This window comes from Panulirus ornatus, chromosome 37, assembly GCF_036320965.1.
Source record: "Panulirus ornatus isolate Po-2019 chromosome 37, ASM3632096v1, whole genome shotgun sequence".
Lineage (NCBI taxonomy): Eukaryota > Metazoa > Arthropoda > Malacostraca > Decapoda > Palinuridae > Panulirus > Panulirus ornatus.
The window spans coordinates 28,794,740-28,816,255 of record NC_092260.1 but is presented as its reverse complement, the minus strand read 5'-3'; the positions used below and the strand labels follow the sequence as shown (position 1 = coordinate 28,816,255).

Genomic DNA, 21,516 nt, shown 5'->3' with positions numbered 1-21,516 from the left:
GGTTCAACAATCATATTGAAATTTCTTTACGTTCGTTCCAGGACTAGAATTTGGAAGTCACCGAGTTAATCTGGATTGCACGAAATATTTCTCATACCAACATCACTGAAGCATGGAATAAGCTTCCAGGACATGCTATTCAGAGCAACACTTAATATCTTCAACATTTGGCTTGATCATCATGTCACTCACTCTTTGGTACTGAATATTTCTTTTAATCAATCATCGTAATGTGGTTTACTATGGTACCCTCTCAACCACTGATCTCGGTTTGGTCATGCTGATGTAATTTACCAACACTGATTAACCCGCGTGGTCTGCCTTACACGTAAGGGAACAAGGAATCATTGTATCATACCTCCACATCTTTAATACAGACATGGTAATCCTATTATCTTTATAAGAGAAAGTGATGGGATGCATGACATATTCAAGTTCACTCGACCTTATGACTTTCCTATAAGAATTTCCTTCAGGCATATTGATCATGCAAGGTAGCTTTTTCTACCCGTTTTCCGTTGCTGAAGGGTAGGGAGACAACCTTTGCTTTGCTATCATTATCTGATACTGCTTTTATGATTGCATCTTTCTGAATTGTTAAGGCTAAACCACCTCACTTGGACCTTGGATCTGTATTTCTGTGTAACAATATGTAATCATCTAGATTCCTGAGGAAATGCGTCTGCAGAAATGGGACTCAAAGTCTGGAAAACTATATTTAGTTACCCAACACTTAGTCAAGAAATCTCTGAAAACTTAGGGTAATGGCACATGCAACTTCCCAAGGTCAACCACATGCTTTACAAATTCAGTGTCATTCCTTGCTAATTTAAATATCTATGTGTGAATTAGCAGCCTCAGAGTGACTGACTACAGTTACACACAAACTAGTCATGTATTACCTTTGTAGGAATAACATGCATGTCTACCGAAGTCCTTCAGGACCATAATTGATATCTTGGACATACGTTATCGCTCCTGCGTGAAACACTCGATGCGGTTAGACACTCTTCTCATCTCAACATGATATATATATATATATATATATATATATATATATATATATATATATATATATATATATATATATATATATATATATAAATATATGGCGAATAGTATGAAAGATATATATATATATATATATATATATATATATATATATATATATATATATATATATATATCTTTTTTTTTTATACTTTGTCGCTGTCTCCCGCGTTTGCGAGGTAGCGCAAGGAAACAGACGAAAGAAATGGCCCAACCCCCCCCCATACACATGTATATACATACGTCCACACACGCAAATATACATACCTACACAGCTTTCCATGGTTTACCCCAGACGCTTCACATGCCTTGATTCAATCCACTGACAGCACGTCAGCCTCGGTATACCACATCGCTCCAATTCACTCTATTCCTTGCCCTCCTTTCACCCTCCTGCATGTTCAGGCCCCGATCACACAAAATCTTTTTCACTCCATCTTTCCACCTCCAATTTGGTCTCCCTCTTCTCCTTGTTCCCTCCACCTCCGACACATATATCCTCTTGGTCAATCTTTCCTCACTCATCCTCTCCATGTGCCCAAACCACTTCAAAACACCCTCCTCTGCTCTCTCAACCACGCTCTTTCTATTTCCACACATCTCTCTTACCCTTACGTTACTCACTCGATCAAACCACCTCACACCACACACTGTCCTCAAACATCTCATTTCCAGCACATCCATCCTCCTGCGCACAACTCTATCCATAGCCCACGCCTCGCGACCATACAACATTGTTGGAACCACTATTCCCTCAAACATACCCATTTTTGCTTTCCGAGATAATGTTCTCGACTTCCACACATTCTTCAAGGCCCCCAGAATTTTCGCCCCCTCCCCCACCCTATGATCCACTCCCGCTTCCATGGTCCCATCCGCTGCCAGATCCACTCCCAGATATCTAAAACACTTCACTTCCTCCAGTTTTTCTCCATTCAAACTCACCTCCCAATTGACTTGACCCTCAACCCTACTGTACCTAATAACCTTGCTCTTATTCACATTTACTCTTAACTTTCTTCTTCCACACACTTTACCAAACTCAGTCACCAGCTTCTGCAGTTTCACACATGAAGCAGCCACCAGCGCTGTGTCATCAGCGAACAACAACTGACTCACTTCCCAAGCTCTCTCATCCCCAACAGACTTCATACTTGCCCCTCTTTCCAAAACTCTTGCATTTACCTCCCTAACAACCCCATCCATAAACAAATTAAACAACCATGGAGACATCACACACCCCTGCCGCAAACCTACATTCACTGAGAACCAATCACTTTCCTCTCTTCCTACACGTACACATGCCTTACATCCTCGATAAAAACTTTTCACTGCTTCTAACAACTTTCCTCCCACACCATATATACTTAATACCTTCCACAGAGCATCTCTATCAACTCTATCATATGCCTTCTCCAGATCCATAAATGCTACATACAAATCCATTTGCTTTTCTAAGTATTTCTCACATACATTCTTCAAAGCAAACACCTGATCCACACATCCTCTACCACTTCTGAAACCACACTGCTCTTCCCCAATCTGATGCTCTGTATATGCCTTCACCCTCTCAATTAATACCCTCCCATATAATTTACCAGGAATACTCAACAAACTTATACCTCTGTAATTTGAGCACTCACTCTTATCCCCTTTGCCTTTGTACAATGGCACTATGCACGCATTCCGCCAATCCTCAGGCACCTCACCATGAGTCATACATACATTAAATAACCTTACCAACCAGTCAACAATACAGTCACCCCCTTTTTTAATAAATTCCACTGCAATACCATCCAAACCTGCTGCCTTGGCATACCTCATCCTTATGTTGTGATATAGAACAGTCTTGGCACAGGTATTTGTATTTCTCTCATATATGAAAGTGGAACCAATTTCAGCCTACCTTGCACTACACAATATACCCTTACTTTGCTTTTTCTCGTTTAAGCGGAGGGCTTTCCCAGTTAAATACTTCATTTAGGGTTAGTTTCAAGTTTGTTCATTCATACACCACTGAAGAACGATGAACCTAAGATGTTATAAAGACTATGTACATCAAGTCAATATGGAAATCAATTATCGTTCTTCCTAAAAATAACACTGATAAACAACAATGTCCATCAAAGCAAATCTCTTATGAAAATTCTTTGCGCAATTTGGTTCATGACGGTTCAAGTGACTCCTGCTGGCGCTCGCTACATATATCAAGTTTCCTTAATGTAAAAGACTGCGGAGAGCAAGAACAGAACACTCGGCCATGCGCCAACAATGGTCATACCCAGCAGTGGTCAAAAACACTAAGAGGGCAAGGCACTTAAGATGAGGGAAAATAATAGTGTGCGGTTAATGTGAAAGCATAAATCATGTCTACTAATCAACCTTCGGAAATCTTACCCAACTTTCCTTGGTTGCCGAGAATGATTTTGTATAGCAAACGTGTCACAAATCTTTTTATCATTACTGCGTTGGTTTCCCCACCAAAGCATCGCAGTGAAGAATAAGTGCTTAAAACAAATTTTCAACTAATAGGGAAAACTCAATTAGTGCATAAATCTATCATAAATATTTCATATATGGAATCGTATACTTTGTTTTTTAATGTTGTGGTACATAATTATCACAGAAATTAAACAAAATAGACGATTCATATTCACATGAAAATTTTCATGGTAGATCTTTTTATGCAATAAGGATCTCATTTATTTCAAGTCCGTATTCTTCAAGAAGATACCCACTGCTGGTAAGCTGCCGACAATTAAAGAAATAAACACAACAGGCGTTCATTTTCTGGGATTAGGCAAGTTAGATATCTATAAGTTTTCATGATTTTTAGAGTTCCGCTAAATACCACTTATTCACCTACCTTTCCCCTCATCTTCAAACCTTGACCAATTTCGACTTACTAACTGTCTAGTGATGGGGGAAAATGGGGCAAATTACCTCATACAGGGGTTATATTCTCACAATAGTCGACCAGTATTTTGCCAACATTGGCACCAATGGGTCAAACATTTATACCGATATTCATCATTTGCAGTACTTTTTCATTGGATTTATCTACTTCTAGATGAAAAGTTTCGCAAACATCGGCATTCATAGATGACTGAATGGTTCGACTTTTTAAACCTGTACTTCAAGATGGCAATGGGCAGATGTCTCCAATTCACACGACACACCATTACATAACATTGTACAACATGCATTTGCAGCTATTATGCACCACGTTAGTTTTGTCTATGTTCTCAATAAAAATAAAACTTTTACGCCTTTCAATAATGTCGTACCCTTGCAGTCCAGATAACTTTGTAATCACCGTTAGCTTACCATGACCCAACCTCTCTGCAATGTATAAAAAATCCTTCCAAAAGCCTTCACTACTGACGGCAATTAGCTTATCCTACTGTTTCGCATAATTTCTAAACTTATCCTTACTGTCTTCCGAAAATAGTTTTCACTGCTCTTTATTTAGGTTTCGGTACTCCATCAAATTTACATGCAAAAAAAAATACCGGGGATTAACACATACAACTATATAAAAGTTACAAGTACTGTTAAAAAAATATAGTTTTAGGTAAAGATAATAAACACTTTATTATTTATAGTTTACATAAATATTACATATACAATCAAAGCAAGGTTAAGCTATCTTGAAAGATCTTTAGTTATCTTTGGGTACCTTGCAAGTGCAGTATAAATTGTCCGTGCTGTCTAATCTTTACTTCAACCTCTGTATCAAGTCCAACTCCTTACTAATAACTAGAATTTTGCAGACACAGTAGCCGATTGTTTAAAATCCAAGAAGAGTTCATAAAAAAAAATATATGCTATTTTCATGACAAAAGGAATGGGTATAAACTTGTCATACATAGAAAGATAACACTGGTACATATGCTGATCACTTGCCTATTTAAGACTGATCTCTTAAAATGCTTTCTTGAAGTCTTTCGTTTTTCTTGATTCAATATGCTCCTGTGACAAATATAGCATTATGTTATAAAGCATGAGTGATGCCAGAATGCATATGTGTTAGTATGGCAGTAAGTACATTGTGTAGTGAACTGCCTATTTTTTTCTAAAATGTATCCCAATAAACATTATTTGGAAAACTGTAGAGCTAAAAACCTATCAATGACAACTATTCAGTCTTTCTGTAAATAACATCAGCATTAAACTGTTGCAATCTAATGACCAAATGTCTTAGAAAAAAAATATTTTCAGAGGTATAAATTAACCCTCAGACATGTATGAATTAAATGGCAATTTTGCAAATTTCCTGAACAGTATAGAGTGCCATACTGCTTGGCTGCAGAATAAGGCATACACAATATAGTCAGATATGGCATCAAGAAAAAGGATTTGCTTAAATACATAAATAACATGTGAAATAGGATTTGAATCTGCTTAAATACAAAACTTACAAAACTTTAGCCTGCCAACATGTTACTGAACAGGTAGGCCAAACCCAATGATGAAAACTTTCTCTTCAAGACAACATAAGTAGAAACTTGTACACTGCTTTAAAATAACAAGTACTGTGGATCATAATGTCTCACCTGCACACAGGTATAACCTACACTACTAAAGATGCTGCTGCCTGAAAAAATTATACCAGTTTCCCTATTCTGTTCATAGGAGACGAAAGAAAAAAATTTCTGGAAATATGAGATCACTCAAATATTTTGATTCACACAACACAAGCAACACATATCCTTTATCTTTGGTAAGTGCAATGCTCTTTTACCGATGCTTTGATATAGCAGTCTTTACAACACGTACTGAACATCCTGCTCTAGCTCATGGTTCAACATGCAACAAGATCAGCATGCTAATACCATACATTAATTTCAATTATAAATAGCCCACTGTCAGCTACTTACAAAATTAATCTATGTTATCACCGCAATCACAAAGATCATGTTTAAAAATAGAGATTACACCATATAATTTTCCCTAAGAATACTGCTTACTTAACCTTAAGACAATATTCATTTACACATAAACAAATATCAGCAACTGCAGACATGCTGAAGAAAACAACTGAATGTGAAAACCCTAGAGATAACTCACTTTTCTTCTATATTTTGCAATTCAAGTATACACCTGGTTGGGAATATCCACTAAAAATTTTCCCTAATGACACAAAACCTATCAGTCTATCATCTGTAATTCCAATATTTTTACTTGTAGTAATGAGGTGCATACAGCCTCTTAATTCATATACAAAAACCCTCAACCAATATCTAAGTTAAACATTACTTTCCATACTCATGTTAATACCTATAAGGATTAGGATCTCCAAACATTAAACACTGAAGTAGGAAATCCAGCATTATCAAAAATTCCACATATGAAAATATTTTGCATTTCCTGAAATGCAATGATTATAGTAATAATAATAATTAAATAATCAAGGAAATGTCTGTAGGGCCTGATTGTGAATATGGGGCTCTGGTTTCAATGCATTATATAATGACAGCTAGAGAATGGATATGAGCAAACGAGGCCAATTCTTGTTCCTGGTTCTACCTTGCTAATGCAGGAAATGGCAAACACATGAAAGGATAAAAAACAATATAAACCATAAAAAGGTCTGTGGGGCCTGGTTGTGTATATGGGGCTCTGGTTTCAATGCATTACACACAACAGGTAAAGAGTGGATGTGAGCAAATGAGGTCATTTCTTCACCTGTTCCTTACACTATCTATCTATATCTCTGATGCCTTTTCCAACTGGAACTCCCTCAAGTGGGTGACCAGGGCAACATAGTCTCCATAACTAGTATACTCCAGTGCTGTTTCTTAGCCTTTAGTGCCTCACCCTTAACAGGACACTGGCAGAGGGCCACTCCAGTGCAGTGTTTATAGAGACATATCTCAACTTCCTCCTTTCACATATTCTTAACCCTCACTTAAACAGGAAACTGAAAACAGGCAAGAAAAAGAAATACTACGAATAAAAGGAGTGCATTACACATGACAGCTAAAGAATGGATGTGAGCAAGTGAGGCCTTTTCTTCATCTGCTTCTGGTGCCACTTCACTTATGAGGGGAAACAGTGAACAAGTATGAAAGAAAAAGGAGTGATAGAGAAGTAACAGCCTTGAAAAACCCTGGCTGATTTTTTATCTAACAGCATATTCCAGATCCCCTTTAACACAAGATACATATGTTACAAAGACATTCAGTTTATCATCATATCTCTTCCCAACTCTATGGATCAAATGCATTAGACTTGTTAAAGGAAATTGCAGGCAAAACATCCACAGCCATTTCTAACTGTAATAAAGTAGTAATCACTTTTTCTGAGGGTGGGGTCCCTACCTTAACATCCTACCCCTTTAATAGGTGTCCATAACAACTATGGACATGGAAGATATAATCTTTAAGGCATTTTCCCTAAAGCTTCCTACAGGAAAGTTAGCAGACTAAGCTCCACCATTTGGAAGAGCAACATTCTCATCTCTAAACAGCCGACTTAAAGATAATCATGAATGTTCATACAATATGACTGAGGATTAATATCCTCCTTTTTAACCAATCTTGGTGACTCCAAATCATGAACTATATCCCAAGGTGCTCAAGTCCTATATACTTAGTGCCATTTACATTCACAGTTGGACAGGATCTGATGCCTTATCCTTAACTGAATAAATCACTTGCCTATTCAGTTCCATCTGCAAACAGCACCACTATCAACTGGTTAAAGTTGCAGGTATGTAAACATTTTATACTAAGCAGTGCTATTGCCTAACTTGAACAATGACTGTCAAATCTTATGCCTACTGTGTCTGAGGAAGCTACTTATATGACTAATATTAGTTCTCTCACAGTACTTTTAAAAACAAAAATTATCACATTTGAAATAAAATGCTCCTCCTGAGCAACAGAACATGGATTACACAAATTTGTGCAAAACAAAGGATATCATAGATTTCAAGTAATCTACAATAAAAACCTGTGTTTCACATACCAAACATCATGTGATGCCTTGAACCATACCACTAGTCTTCAAAGTTAATAACAGGAAATTAGTGCACTAAAGGTCAGCATGACATTCCAATCTAGAAAAAAGGAGGCATCATGACAATAACATCTTATAAAAGCCATAATTCCTATCTCTTCCTTCAGAAGACAGCAAAAATAATTTCAATGTAATCTAGATTACGTGTTAATTCTTAAATTCTTGAAAAGATACCCTTATGAAATACTTTTCCAAAAAATATCTGCTCCATGTATATATATATATATATATATATATATATATATATATATATATATATATATATGTGTGTGTGTGTGTGTGTGTAGAAATGTCCTAGGAGAACATAAATTCAGGGATAGTCTGTCAAGTTTTACAGGGAAAAACATGATGCTATAGGAACAGATAGTGCCGGCAAACTGCTCTAACATCATGTCCTTCCACTGCATCTCTCTCCTTGGAACAATTCTCTTATTCACATTTAGTTCAAATGTAAAATACGAATGTTGTAAACTAATAATTACTTGTGTGAAAAGCCAACCCATTTTTAAGTACTATTGGTTTGTTGGTTTACCATACACAGTTACAGCTGTACAGAAAAGTTGGAGTAGCATGTCTATTTATATCTGCACAAAGAAGAAATAACTTAAAACACAAAGTAAACTCTACATCCTTTCATCAACCTTAACTGACTTCCACATCATCTGAACAAAATAATCATTCTTACAAAGACAAGAACACAAGAGGTTAGCTCAGTCTGTAAATGTCATTATCTTTCCAATCTCTCAAGATTTGGTTAAAATTTCATTGCACATTTCACAGTCTTGTGCGTAACTGTCTTTCACCCTAATACTGTAAGGCTTGCGGTACACCATTTACTGTTTTGGACTTGAGAACATCATTTTCAAAGGTCATAACCGTTTCCTGGCCACCTTCAGAAACCCTCTTCGTCGTAATTTTCTTCCCATTAACAAACTTGGTGGAAGTCGATGAGCGCTTCATGCCAGGACCTCCAAAATTGGAAAATGTTTGAGATGAGAAGGAAGTAAAGCCACCACCACTTTCAATTCCTTCAAGACCTGAGAATGACGAAAACACAGATGGACCAAAAAATGAGCCGAAAGGAGGGAAGAACCTGCTGCTAATCGAGTTAATAGGCTGTGCTGCTGCTCCATGATTTGGGCCCCCTCGCTGTCTATTCTGTCGACGACGGCGGTTGACGTTATGCCCAAGCGGATCAAAGGGGTTGAAGCCAAACAATTCTGCAAAAGGATCTCCTCCAAAGAATTCCCGGAACACTTCTTCAGGATCTCTAAATGTAAATGTGGGGAACGTATAATCAACATCCTCATCAAATCGGTAATGTCGTGCCGATCGAGACGATCGTGGCCTTGTGGGTCCAGGACCACCACCAGTTTGAAGACCTTCTGCACCAAACTGGTCATAAATCTGGAAATAAAAAAACAACAATAAATCAAACCCTTTTTTTTAATACATTAACATCCAAACACTAGATAAATATTCTTAGTCCTGTACACTGCTGACACAATTAGATAAACTATCTACTTATCTATATCTCTGATAACCATTCCCTTTAGGAAATCCCTCAAGGGACTAGCCATGGCAAAAGTCTCCATAACTGGTGAACTCTAGTGCTGCTTCTTAGCCTTAAGTGCCTTACCCTTACAAGCCACTGGCAAAGAGCATCTCTACGACAGTTTTCACAGGCTCCCACCTAGTGTTCCTACCAACTTCTACCTAATATCTACCTGATGTCCCTGTTTAATGTTACAATCTACTACTTCTACCTAATGGACCCACCAAATGTTCCTGCTAATTACTTCTACCAAATAATCCTGTCTAATGTTCCTAACCTACTACTTCTATCTATTGCTCCAACCATTTTGCCAAAAGGCAAGGCTAAAACACAGCACTCACTGCAGGATAGTCAACAGTTATGAAGAATGAGTTTTGTGATTTACATGTTGTCAAGCATCATGAGTGACAAGGAGAGCCTATGTTTGTAGGCAAAATGTCAGCAATACTGGCAATCAGATAAAACAATAAACAATTTCCAACAACTGGTCTATTACATGTTAATACTTTTCCACTTCAATTACTGTAGACATTTACCTTTTATATATACACCCTTCAATATCAAAATAAATATGAAAATGGCATAACCATATATGAATAGATTTATCACTATCAATCACTACAACTCATATTAAAGTCATCAAACTCCATCTGCAAGTGGTTACACTGAAAGCAAGAAGTTACAATTGGCAAGGTAGTACCATCACTGGACACAAATATGTACAGTCTTGTTAATATCCCTCTCACTCCAAAGGAATCCATCATTTCCCTGCTCTTGTGGAGTGCAGCCTTGTAGATGCAGGAGCTCCAAGTAGAGCATCCTGGGGTTGTGCAGTACAATAAAATAATGATCTTGTGAATCCATGTACCTCCTCTAATTACTAGTTCATTATAAAGACATCTATATAAAACTCAACTACAAGGAAAGAGAATGGGTGCTGTTTTTTTAACTTTGATGAAGCATTTGAAAGTTAACTTGCAAATTCTTCTGGATATAGAAGCAAATCAAAACAGTTAAGTTAAATAAAAAGTTTTAAGCAAAAGGATCCATATCAACTGACGATGATGTTGACTCAGGTCTACTAGATGGAAATGTACAAACCTCAATATGGTTTATACTACTGACATCAGATATAAACAGTAAAGTGAATGAGAGTGAATAAAAGCAAATTCATTAGGTTCATCAGGGGTTGAGGGACTTTTAGTTGGGGGTATAAATCTAAATGGAAAAAATCTGGGAGTGGGTTCAGCAGCAAAGAGAACCATCAAAGTAGAAGCTTGCCACAAAGTGGGTGAGGAAGCAAAGGTTCAGGAAGTGCCGAAAAATGTGTGGAGAGACCATTATCTGGGAGGGAAAATGGGTATGTCTAATGTCATAGTAGTCTCAATAATATCAAACAGATACAAGTCATGGGCTACTGATAAGACTGTGCAGAGAAGGGTATATGTTTTGGAAATGAAATGTTTGAGGACAATATGTGGAGCGAGGTGGTTTGACGGATCAAGCAATGAAAGAGTAAGAGAGAGGTGTGGTATTGGAAAAAAAAAAAAAAAAAAAAAAAGACATATATTGTTGCCCAAGCTGAAGAGGATGTGCTGATATGCACTGGACACATGATGAATGAAAGAGGAAAGGTTGACAAAGAGGATACATATGTCAAAAGTGGAGGGGACAAAGAGAACAGGGCGACCAAACTGGAGATGGAAGGATGTGCAATCAGGTTCTGAATGTGCAAGAGGGCAAAAGGTACGCACAAGATAGGGAGAGAATTTGAAGGATGAGGTACACCTGAGATCAATGTGCTGTCAGTGGACTGAAACAGGATATGTGGAGCATCCAGGGTAAACCATGGAAAGGTCTATGGGGCCTGGATATGGATAGGGAGCTGTGGTTTTGGTACATTACAAATTAGAATGGTTCTGGGAGCTCTAAAGAATGTGTGGAAACAGTGAACATTATCTGGAAGGGAAAAAATGGGTATGTTTGAAGGCATAGTAGTCCCAAGAATATCATACAGATGCAAGGCATGGGCTACAGGTAAGGTAGAGTGAAGGAGAGTGGATGTGTCAGAAATGAAATGTTTAAGGACAATATGTTGTCGTGGTTTGATCAATTACATAATGAAAGGGTAAAAGAGAGTTGTGGTAATGAAAAAAAGAAAAGGTGTGTGGCTGAGAAAGCTGCACTGGGCATGTTGAAAAGGTATGGGCCTGAACATGCAGGGGGGGGGTTTAAAGTGAATTGGAAAGATGTAATATAATAGCGTTGATATCCTGTCATTGGAATTAAACTAGACATGTGAAGAACCTGGGGTAAACCATGAAAAGGTCTGTAAGGACTGGTCATGGATAGGGAGCTGTGGATTTGGTGCATTATGTCTATCTTTGGAGAGTGTGTGGCAATTCAGCTGTTAATGTTCAGTCTGAAGGTTCTTCAGGTGTGTTGAATTAAGTGTTTGGTGGTTAGTTCAAGAGTGATCTGGATACAAAGAATCAAGTGCCAAGCAGGTTGGGATTGTATTAGGAGGATCTTTTGTCTCATTGTGTTGGTGTTGTGTGTTTATGGTTTCTTGGCAATCAACAATAGTTTTCTGAGTGCTCTACAATTTGAAGTTTGAAGCTCTATTTGTGTCATTTGAAGCTCTATTTGTGTCATAACTGCTTACACAATATATCATAATAATAACAAGGTAAAAAAAATAATTATTCCATTAGTATACAAGCTTGAAAATATAATTTATGAAACTAACATGGTGGCAGTACTTCATATATCTGATAGTGGTAGCACAACAGATAGTGGCAGGCTTTAAATGAATGAATATATTTTCAATTGGGGTATCTTACATTTTCTAAGAGTAACTACATTTTTCACATAACCTGAACAACCAAGTGGAAAGCAAACTTAAATGGACAGAGAAAGGGTTATTGGTGGAAAAGTTCTGGGAAGAGAGGAAACTAAAGACAAAAAGACCTCCACAACTTCAGTATTCAAGAAAAAAGAAGGGTTATCATAAACCTATCCTAACAAAAAACAAAGATCTTCAGAATATTTCCATAAAACATCTGTAAATCTACCTTTCTCTTCTTTTCATCACTAAGCACTTCATATGCTTCTGATATTTCCTTGAATTTCTTTGTAGCTTCGTCCTGGTTGTCAGGGTTCTTGTCTGGATGCCACTTCAGTGCTAGACGTCTGTAGGCTTTCTTGATGTCTGCAACGGAGGCATTTCTGCTCACCTCCAAGATTTTGTAATAGTCCACCATAGCGGAATGTTTCTGAGGATCAACATCAATATTAGTTATGAACAAAAACTGTGTAAAGTACAGGTAATACAGATTCGCTACAGAAAACACTCGGTCAAATGAAAACCAATGGTCACATTTCAGAAGAGTATCATCATCAGGGGATACCTGAAGAATCAAAGAAAATATGACTAAAATATAACCATGAAAAACATATTAATCAGAACCCTGAACATCCTTCACATCCATTTTTCTTTATGCTCGCTGTAGAGTACAGGTAACTATGACAGTTATGTCAACACCAAAAAGCTTAAGAATTAAAATCTTAAAAATTAATTTGTACTCATTCTAGTTGTGGATTACTGATCATATCATGCAAAAGTATATGTTTCTCCTTCTTGCTGGGTTGGTGTAGGGTAGCCAAGTTTTAAAATATCATTTCCCATACAAGGTATACACCTATAACCACTTTATTCACCCTAAGTAAATGGTTAAAGAGTTAAATATAAACATCTGGTATTTACTCAACATTTCATAATGTGTACACTCTTTGCTCTTCACTCATTACTATTTCATTACTCTCAAGACTCAGATTCTCATCCCTAAGTTTTTTCTCTATCTCACCAACCAAATTCTTAAAATCTTCATTCCAACATACGGTCCTCCTTTCCACAACCTTTCCATAAAGTGCAACTACTGATACACCATACATGCAACTGCAAATCACCTAAGTCTCACCTTGTACTGTATTATCAGTGCCTTTCTTGGAAATGAAGCATTACACTTTCATTCCTTAACTTCTAAACTTTTATCCTCTTTGTTCTGTCCTATGACATTTAAAATACAAGGCCATCATGCATCTAATGTCTTACAATCACACTAACTTTTATGGAAATCAAATTGTCTGTATTACAATTCAAATCTTTCCCTGCCAAAAGCATATCATTTGCCAGCCTGCACTTTTTTCCTTGCCAAAAATATATCATTTGCCAACCTGCATTCTTTTTAATCATACCATGTATCTTTGAAATCTTCGGACTGAAAATATTTGGAACAATCAAATCATATTCTACTTATTCTTTCATTCTCATCTAGAACTCTCCTACATTGTCTCATCTAGAACCCTCCTACATTATCTCCAACCTTTCCATCTGTCACCACTGACATGAAACTTCTCGACCAGATCCACTTTCTCTGTTCTTTTTAAGGTCTCTACAAGTATCTAACACTTGGATAGTTCTCTATCACTGTAATTATTATTGAAATTCTAAAAAATCTCATTATAATTCCATCCCTGCAATTATCATAGTAATTCTAATCTCATTATAATTTCATATCTAATAATATGGAGCTTACATATTTGATATGCATCTCTTCAAATCATATAGTTTCATCTAAATCCATACATCTTCCACTGCAAAGTAATCTGCACCTCCATATACCCTTATCCCTCACTTCTTTACACTGAAATGTTCCTCTGGTCAATCATATGGATCCATACGTCTACCTGACAGTTGTTTCCAAGGCCACATACATGAGATTTAAACCAACATCTGCCATAAATGACTTGATTTCTTTAGTTTTCCTCCACCTTCTCTAGATTTACATAGAAAGAATATTCACATTCAAATATTACCTTGAATTTTATGTCACCAAACATTCATGAAAATATTTAAAAACATCTTCTCAGGTCCAAACAGTTAATCATTAGCATACCTAGAAAATAATATTAAAGTACAATGAAATTATCAGCCTAAAGGTGGTTGCTTACCTTTAATTCTCAACTTTTCAAAAGAATATATATACTCCAGAAAGCTTACATATTGGTTCTTGAAATAATTATTTATCATTATTATTATATTTCATTTTACTGTGTCGCTGTCTCCCGCGTTAGTGAGGTAGCACAAGGAAATAGACGAAAGAATGGCCCCACCCACCCACATACACATGTATATATATATATATATATATATATATATATATATATATATATATATATATATATATATACACGTCCACACACGCAAATATACATACTTATACATTTCAACGTATGCATATATAAACATACACAGACATATACATATATACATAATTCATACCGTCTGCCTTTATTCATTCCCATCATCACTTCACCAAACATAAAATAACAACCCCCGCATGTGCGTGAGGTAGCGCTAGGAAAAGACAACAAGGGCCACATTCTTTCCTTACTCATTCTCTCCATGTGACCAAACCATTTCAAAACACCCTCTTCTGCTCTCTCAACCACACTCTTTTTATTACCACACATCTCTCTTACCCTTACATCACTTACTCGATCAAACCACCTCACACCTCATATTGTCCTCAAACATTTCATTTCCAGCACATCCACCCTCCTCCGCACATCTCTATCTATAGCCCATGCCTCGCAACCATATAACATTGTTGGAACCACTATTCCTTCAAACATACCTATTTTTGCTTTACGAGATAATGTTCTCGACTTCCACACATTCTTCAACATTCCCAGAACTTTCACCCCCCTCCCCCACCCTATGAGTCACTTCCGCTTCCATGGTTCCCTTTGCTGCCAAATCCACTCCCAGATATCTAAAACACTTCACTTCCTCCAGTTTTTCTCCATTCAATTCTCGACAAGTTATATAATAATATAGTATGTAAAAAAGAATTACATTTGCATTTACATGGTCTCCTGCACTTTCTGAAAGGTTATCATTCAAAGGAAAAATTGGTTTTTGCTCGATGAACATAAAATATTTGCATTTTGGTAATGTCCATGTCTTTAAGTGTGGCTAGTGCTGAATTACTGTATCATTATTTAGAAAGCTGTAACTAGAATAATAAACAGGTCACTGAAAGCTACCTGATTTCCTAATTAGGATAAATAATTAATACTATCACTCAAAACTTTGATCAGAGATAGCCCAGATTAGACTAGTAATTAATAATGTCACCAAAAAACTAAAGTCAGAGATGGCCAACATCAGGCTAAGTAATCAATAATGTCACTGCAAACTATGATCAGAGATAGCCAACATTACAAAATCACCCTCTCTACAGAGATGTGGGAAACGAACCTCTACTTTCTTGTCTATACAGCACCATTTACATGTCACTACATCACTTAAGCTGTTACATGCTTGAAGTCTTGATCATAATGTATGCAGCTTTTAAGGAATGCAGCTTTTAAGGAATGCAGCTTATGACTTGACTGAAAGCCCAGTGATATGGGAAGCATGCAGCTTAAACATCATATAGCTTAAAAGACAAAAACAGAAGTAACAGTTCACTTATCTTGTGTTCCAACTTTAAACTTTGAAGAACTATTGAAACACTGATAAGCATTATGCTGCAGAGAAAAAGATGCTTTCAGGGTTTGTTCTCAATTTGAAGCCCCCTTTAACTTAAATCCCTCACTCACAGAGGCCATGGCTTCACTCTCATCATAATACTAAAATACATATGGAAAATATGGGTAATAATACTAAAATACATATGGCAAATATGGGTAATAATAATAACATACATTATGAGAATACTTATAATACATTATGGGTATACTTATAAACTACATTTGCTTGGGTGCTGCAGGTATTCTTATAATCAAATCTTGGATTCACTTATATCTTTTAATTTTCTTTAATTCTACATATTACCCATGAATCCACTTCCTTACTGTTTCAGGGTTTACTAAAATCCAACGAGAAGTAACTTATTCTCAACAGTTTTTGATGTGAAACAGATTCTCTTCAGAATCCTTTTTATTGAATAGGTTCTTCTTATGTAGAACACTCTACAATTCTAGACATCCCTGCAGTGAGGAATCTTCATACAAGTATCTCAACATTACAGTTCAGATTCTTGAAAAGGATATCCTGAACATGATACAGGTTACTGGAGAACAAAACAATATTTGTAAATTTTACAAACATTAAATATTTTTTTCTTTTTATATAAAAATATTTCGGTGATTTTCTCAAACATACTTCATTGTAGATACATTTATGAGCACTTTGTAAAGAAAACCACATTTCTAATAAAAGTGGGCAAGGCATTCAAAAGGAAATTCTGCAGTATTGTACAATATACCACAGCTCTTGTTATGTTATAGAATAAGTTTGGGTATGAACATGTGAAATTATCCATCATACCTTAGGCATGCACATACTAATCATGTCACAATGCTTTCCTACCACAAAATTACTCTTTGGTGACTTTTAGCCTGTTCTTGTAATTCAAATGTCTTACTGAAATGATGTGGGTAGCAGGGACCTTTGGACATTCTCTAACCCAGCAATTTCCCCAGCTGCATATGAATATCAACATAGGAACATTCCATCTAAGAAGAGAACTGTCTCCATGACAAACTGAGAGCGCATTTTCCCAGAAACTGCTTCAAATATTAGGCTCAGAATTCGTTAGGACGTCCAGTCTTTCAAACTCTCCTTAAATCTCATTTCTTTCTTTCAGATCAACAATACGGTTTTCAAAGCCATAGGTCTACAGTGATTTTGTCTCCCTTGTATATAACTATTGACCCCTCCTCTCGTTAAAGATGAACCTTTTGATATGGCGTTTGACATGTTCAAATCATCTGACATAGTCAGCCTGTCATTGCTTTTTAAAGCTTCTTCCTTTGGCTTTTCTGTTTCTCTGTTTTACAACACAATACAGTATTGTTGATGATGGAGCAACATCTCTCTCATGTCATCAACCCTTGTATGGGTTCAGTCTTATGACCTATACTCTATTATCTTTCACTCCATAAATGATCTTTTTTCAACCTTTACCAACTTTTATGCCTAAGATTTCAGCTTCAACAACTCACTTTCCCTTACTTCATCACACCCATTCTCATTCTCTTTCTCTTAGTGAACACATTTGCTCTTTTCAATCTGACATTTGCATTAAACTAGATAAAGTAAAGAGCAAATATTTTCAGTTTCTTCCTACGATTTCAGCCAGCTCTGCATCATTTGAAGCATCATTCTTATCCTATGATAATGAATATGAAATTACGGGAGGGCTGTGAGGGTTTGGGAAAAAGTGAGAATATCATAAAAAATAGATGAAACATTGCAGAAATCACAGAACCTGTGCAAAATCACCTAACTTCCACGGTGGCTGAGATCACCATGTATTTTCAGTTAGTTAGTAATACCAAACACACACGATTTCTGCAAAATATCAATCTTATATCATGCAGTAGTTGCAAAAGATACAGAAAGTTGATAGATCTAATGCCCAGCCTCCTGAGAAGCCATGTCATGCAGTCAGTATCTCATCACAATAATACTGCTACCAGCATATTCTACTAACCATCTCAGCAGCCAGATTATGTTACATGAAGTATTTTGTAAGGTCTCAATTTTTAAGTTTCGTATAATTTAATTTAATCAATTCTACCTTTTCCCTGATATCTATTGCACTCATCCACTGCATGTGTTTAGTTAGAAAAAAAAAATGCTGAACAATACAGCCTAAATAACTTCTATAGGTGTACGGGCTCTACTGATATGCATTTCTACCAAAACAGATGTCATCTCTGTGGCATCCCTAAACTGATACAGTACCGTACTCATACTCGCTTTTCAAACCTTTCACCCTCGCTCGCTATGAATGGGACATGCTTTAGCCCATGCCATGACAGAAAACAAAATCATGAGAAACCCAAACTAAAGATGAACATGCTACCACAACCCAAAAATCCCTCTTCTTTATAAAATGTAAAAAGAATGTGATTTTGCACCTAAAGGTGCAAATATCATGATACCTCGCCAATCAGGTGAGGCAGCTGGCCAACACTTCAGCCCCTACAGCTGGTTAGTCCACAACTTTATGTTAGGGTTCGGTTCAGCTAAATAAGGTGTTGGTTTAGTTAATTAGATTAGGTAAGGTTAGGACTGCTTTAATTGGGTTTGGCTGGCTAATAAGCACTAAACACAAAATCCATGAATGATTCTGTCAGTCTTAATTTGAGGAATTTTACAAATTATTTGACTTCACTGAAGACAGTATGAAAAGGAAAATACCTTCATCAAAATCATAAAAGATACCAAAAACAAAAAAACATGATAATGTACAAGACTTAATTAGCTCCCACACTTCAGAGATGCATGTAAAGTGTAATGTGCATCACTTTACCAGTGATGTACACATAACGCATGAATTTTGGGCACCTTCGAGAGCAAATTTATAAAACCAAATCTATTAAGTTTAAACCAAAAGCAGAGGCTTCAATACACTCATTAATTACCGAGAAACAATCATGAAGTGTCACTTCAACCATTACTGCATTGGTAACCATTCGTTCACTTACCCGTTATGTTTATTTTCCAAGGAAAGAAAAGAGGGTGTTTTTGAAAATGACAAAGCAAAAATAATGAAATATCAGAAGTTACTTTGCTAAAATATTGGTATCAGTCAGTTATTCAGTAATATGCACACATTCTTTCCTTTACTTCCACTTTTCCTCAAACGTTTTGCAAACAGCATTAATCCATATACCAATTTTATATTCACCATGTCCATGAGGTCATTGGAAACCTCTTATTACCCATTCCCTTTCTGTACTTCAGAGCAAAAAAAGGCATCAATCAATTTTACCCACTGGTTCTACCTAAACACCAAAATACAGTTAACTATCAAATTACAAGTGAAATGGGTAAGAATTGAGAAATACACCGATAATAGAATGATATAAACAAGCTTCTATCTAAAATTATATCAAAATAAAAACTTGCTTCTGCAAATATTCTAAGAATTTCTTTGAGTGATTGTTTCAAGCACACTTCACAATACGTTGATAGTTCTACAGCAATCTCAAGGTGTTAAGATGACATAGTACCAATATTATTGAAAAGATACATTATGTCAAAAAAGCAATTATTTGGCTCCCCAGAAGAGCACAAATAAGGGGTGGTATTAGATTAAAATTGCGACCCAAACTACAAGTGATTCTTATAGAGTTAGAGTCACATTATGTTATCACTTATTAAATCTTAATATACACAGAAATGCAATTAACTGCTGTTGTTAGTCAAATGGGTTAAGTACAGCATTAAAGATGTACTTCAAAATTACAGCAAACCTCTTGAATTTCCGGTTATCTCGGTGAACTTTGGCTTACAGGGTTAGCTACCTACCCCTAAACCAAGGGACTCAAACACTAACCTGCCAAAATGAAAATTCGACGTGGACAATAGTAACTATATGCAATAATAAAGTGATGCAAGGGAAACAATATAATGCCATCACAATAGCATACAACCAACAAATACCAATATATTTGTTGGCTTTGTTGGCAAATCTAACTGCCCAATACCATTTGATATCCTCCATTCAAATGATGAAAAGAAATATTCACAACACTCACTTAGATTTTTTTGAGTTTGAGAACCTATATTACAAAGCCCGATCAAATCCTTCGCAAATACACTATGAATGGCCAGTTATATGCCAAAGAAGCTAACCTTTCATGGTAAAGTACCTATAATGAAATTCTGCATCTCTCTTCAACCAAGAAACTTTCAAATTTGTTGAAATTCTATACTTGCAATCTACCTAATGCTTAATAATATAGGTGCAAAAGCTGATTATACAGAATATCTTAACAAACCTGGATCCAGACACCACCATGATTAATTACATTACTTGCAAAGCACAAAATGCTTAATTCCAGTTTCCTTACACCAAATTCTATAATTATCCATCTTTATTAGACTTGGAATCCGGAGATGGACTTTCAATTCTACCCACTGAGGTAATAATTTCAAAGCAATTTTTTTTTCACTTAGAGCACTTGAAATACCAACTTCATGTAACCTCTGAAAATCAGCACCAATGAAAACGAGTAGACCAGCAAAGGATGAATCCGTGACCGGAAGAAATCTACGTTAGAAGATGAATTAACTTATTTTCTGATGCAATTTATATGAAAGTGCTGAGTACAACACAACACAACAAAACTTTTGAAAACATAACTGTCTCGTTTCTATCAAGACAAAATCTTTCTCACTTGCTTCATGGCGCACTCCTTTCCGTTCACTCTGGGACGGCAACTGCACTCCACAGCATGTTAAAATCAGCAAACTTGAAGAAGTTGGCACCATTCCCTGGACGATCTTGGCTGGAGCTCACCCAAGCAGGGTGAGCTTTAGCTCAGCTAAAAAATCGAAGTATTCCGCATTGTTTAGTGACTACGGTCTAAATTGGGTTTCTTTCCCACCATTAGGAACAGAAAATAGCGACTTAAGTGTGCACTGTTAAGACACTGTACTCACTTAATCCAGTGCTGGATCCCCGTAATTTGTAATGTTTTGGCAGGGTTGTGGAGAACAGCTGAGCGGGGGAGCACAGCAGCACAGGTAGTGGGAAGCCGCCTCTGTGGTTGCCACAAGTCGCTTGCTACAACTGCGTATTTTCTTCCTGATTCCTGCTCTGCAAAGTAAGTTATTTGTTTCACATATTGCTCGTGAATGAAGCTGTATTCTGTGACTGTGAAGGTAAGTGTTAATATTATTTCTTACAAAGTACCTGTTTTAAATATTCGCCACTTTGCACCAAAACTTGACATGTTTAGTCCAAAGATAATACTAGAATATCGTCATGATGGGACAGTCACCCAGACTCGTTATCACC

The 21,516-nt window shown here is 36.5% G+C and overlaps 2 protein-coding genes across 4 annotated transcripts in view; one reads left to right on the top strand and one right to left on the bottom strand.

The window, feature by feature from the left end:
• Nucleotides 1-4,618: 4,618 nt before the first annotated feature.
• Nucleotides 4,619-21,298, bottom strand: mrj (DnaJ heat shock protein family (Hsp40) member B6 mrj). 2 transcript variants are annotated; one of them, XM_071684112.1, is made up of 3 exons: nucleotides 21,159-21,298; nucleotides 12,703-12,903; nucleotides 4,619-9,480 (listed from the first exon to the last, which is right to left on the bottom strand). In XM_071684112.1, exons 2-3 carry the CDS (start codon nucleotides 12,889-12,891, stop codon nucleotides 8,878-8,880), a joined length of 792 nt encoding a protein of 263 aa, XP_071540213.1. In that variant the 5' UTR covers nucleotides 12,892-12,903; nucleotides 21,159-21,298; the 3' UTR covers nucleotides 4,619-8,877. The 2 variants fall into 2 exon arrangements, with proteins under 2 accessions (XP_071540213.1, XP_071540212.1); XM_071684111.1 differs by having other exon boundaries at nucleotides 20,894-21,171.
• BHD (folliculin) overlaps nucleotides 21,184-21,516 on the top strand; it is a 79,458-nt gene continuing 79,125 nt past the window's right edge. Inside the window, exon 1 of one of the 2 annotated variants that reach the window (XM_071684104.1) lies at nucleotides 21,184-21,322. The gene's annotated coding sequence lies outside the window, so the exon portion shown is untranslated. The remainder of the gene's footprint in view (nucleotides 21,323-21,516) is intronic. The other variant, XM_071684107.1, reaches the window with a different exon arrangement.

Coding starts and splice junctions, on each gene's coding strand:
- mrj (XM_071684111.1), bottom strand. Junction 9,481..12,702: donor GTGATGAAAAGAAGAGAAAG/GTAGATTTACAG, acceptor TTTTATTTCCAG/ATTTATGACCAGTTTGGTGC.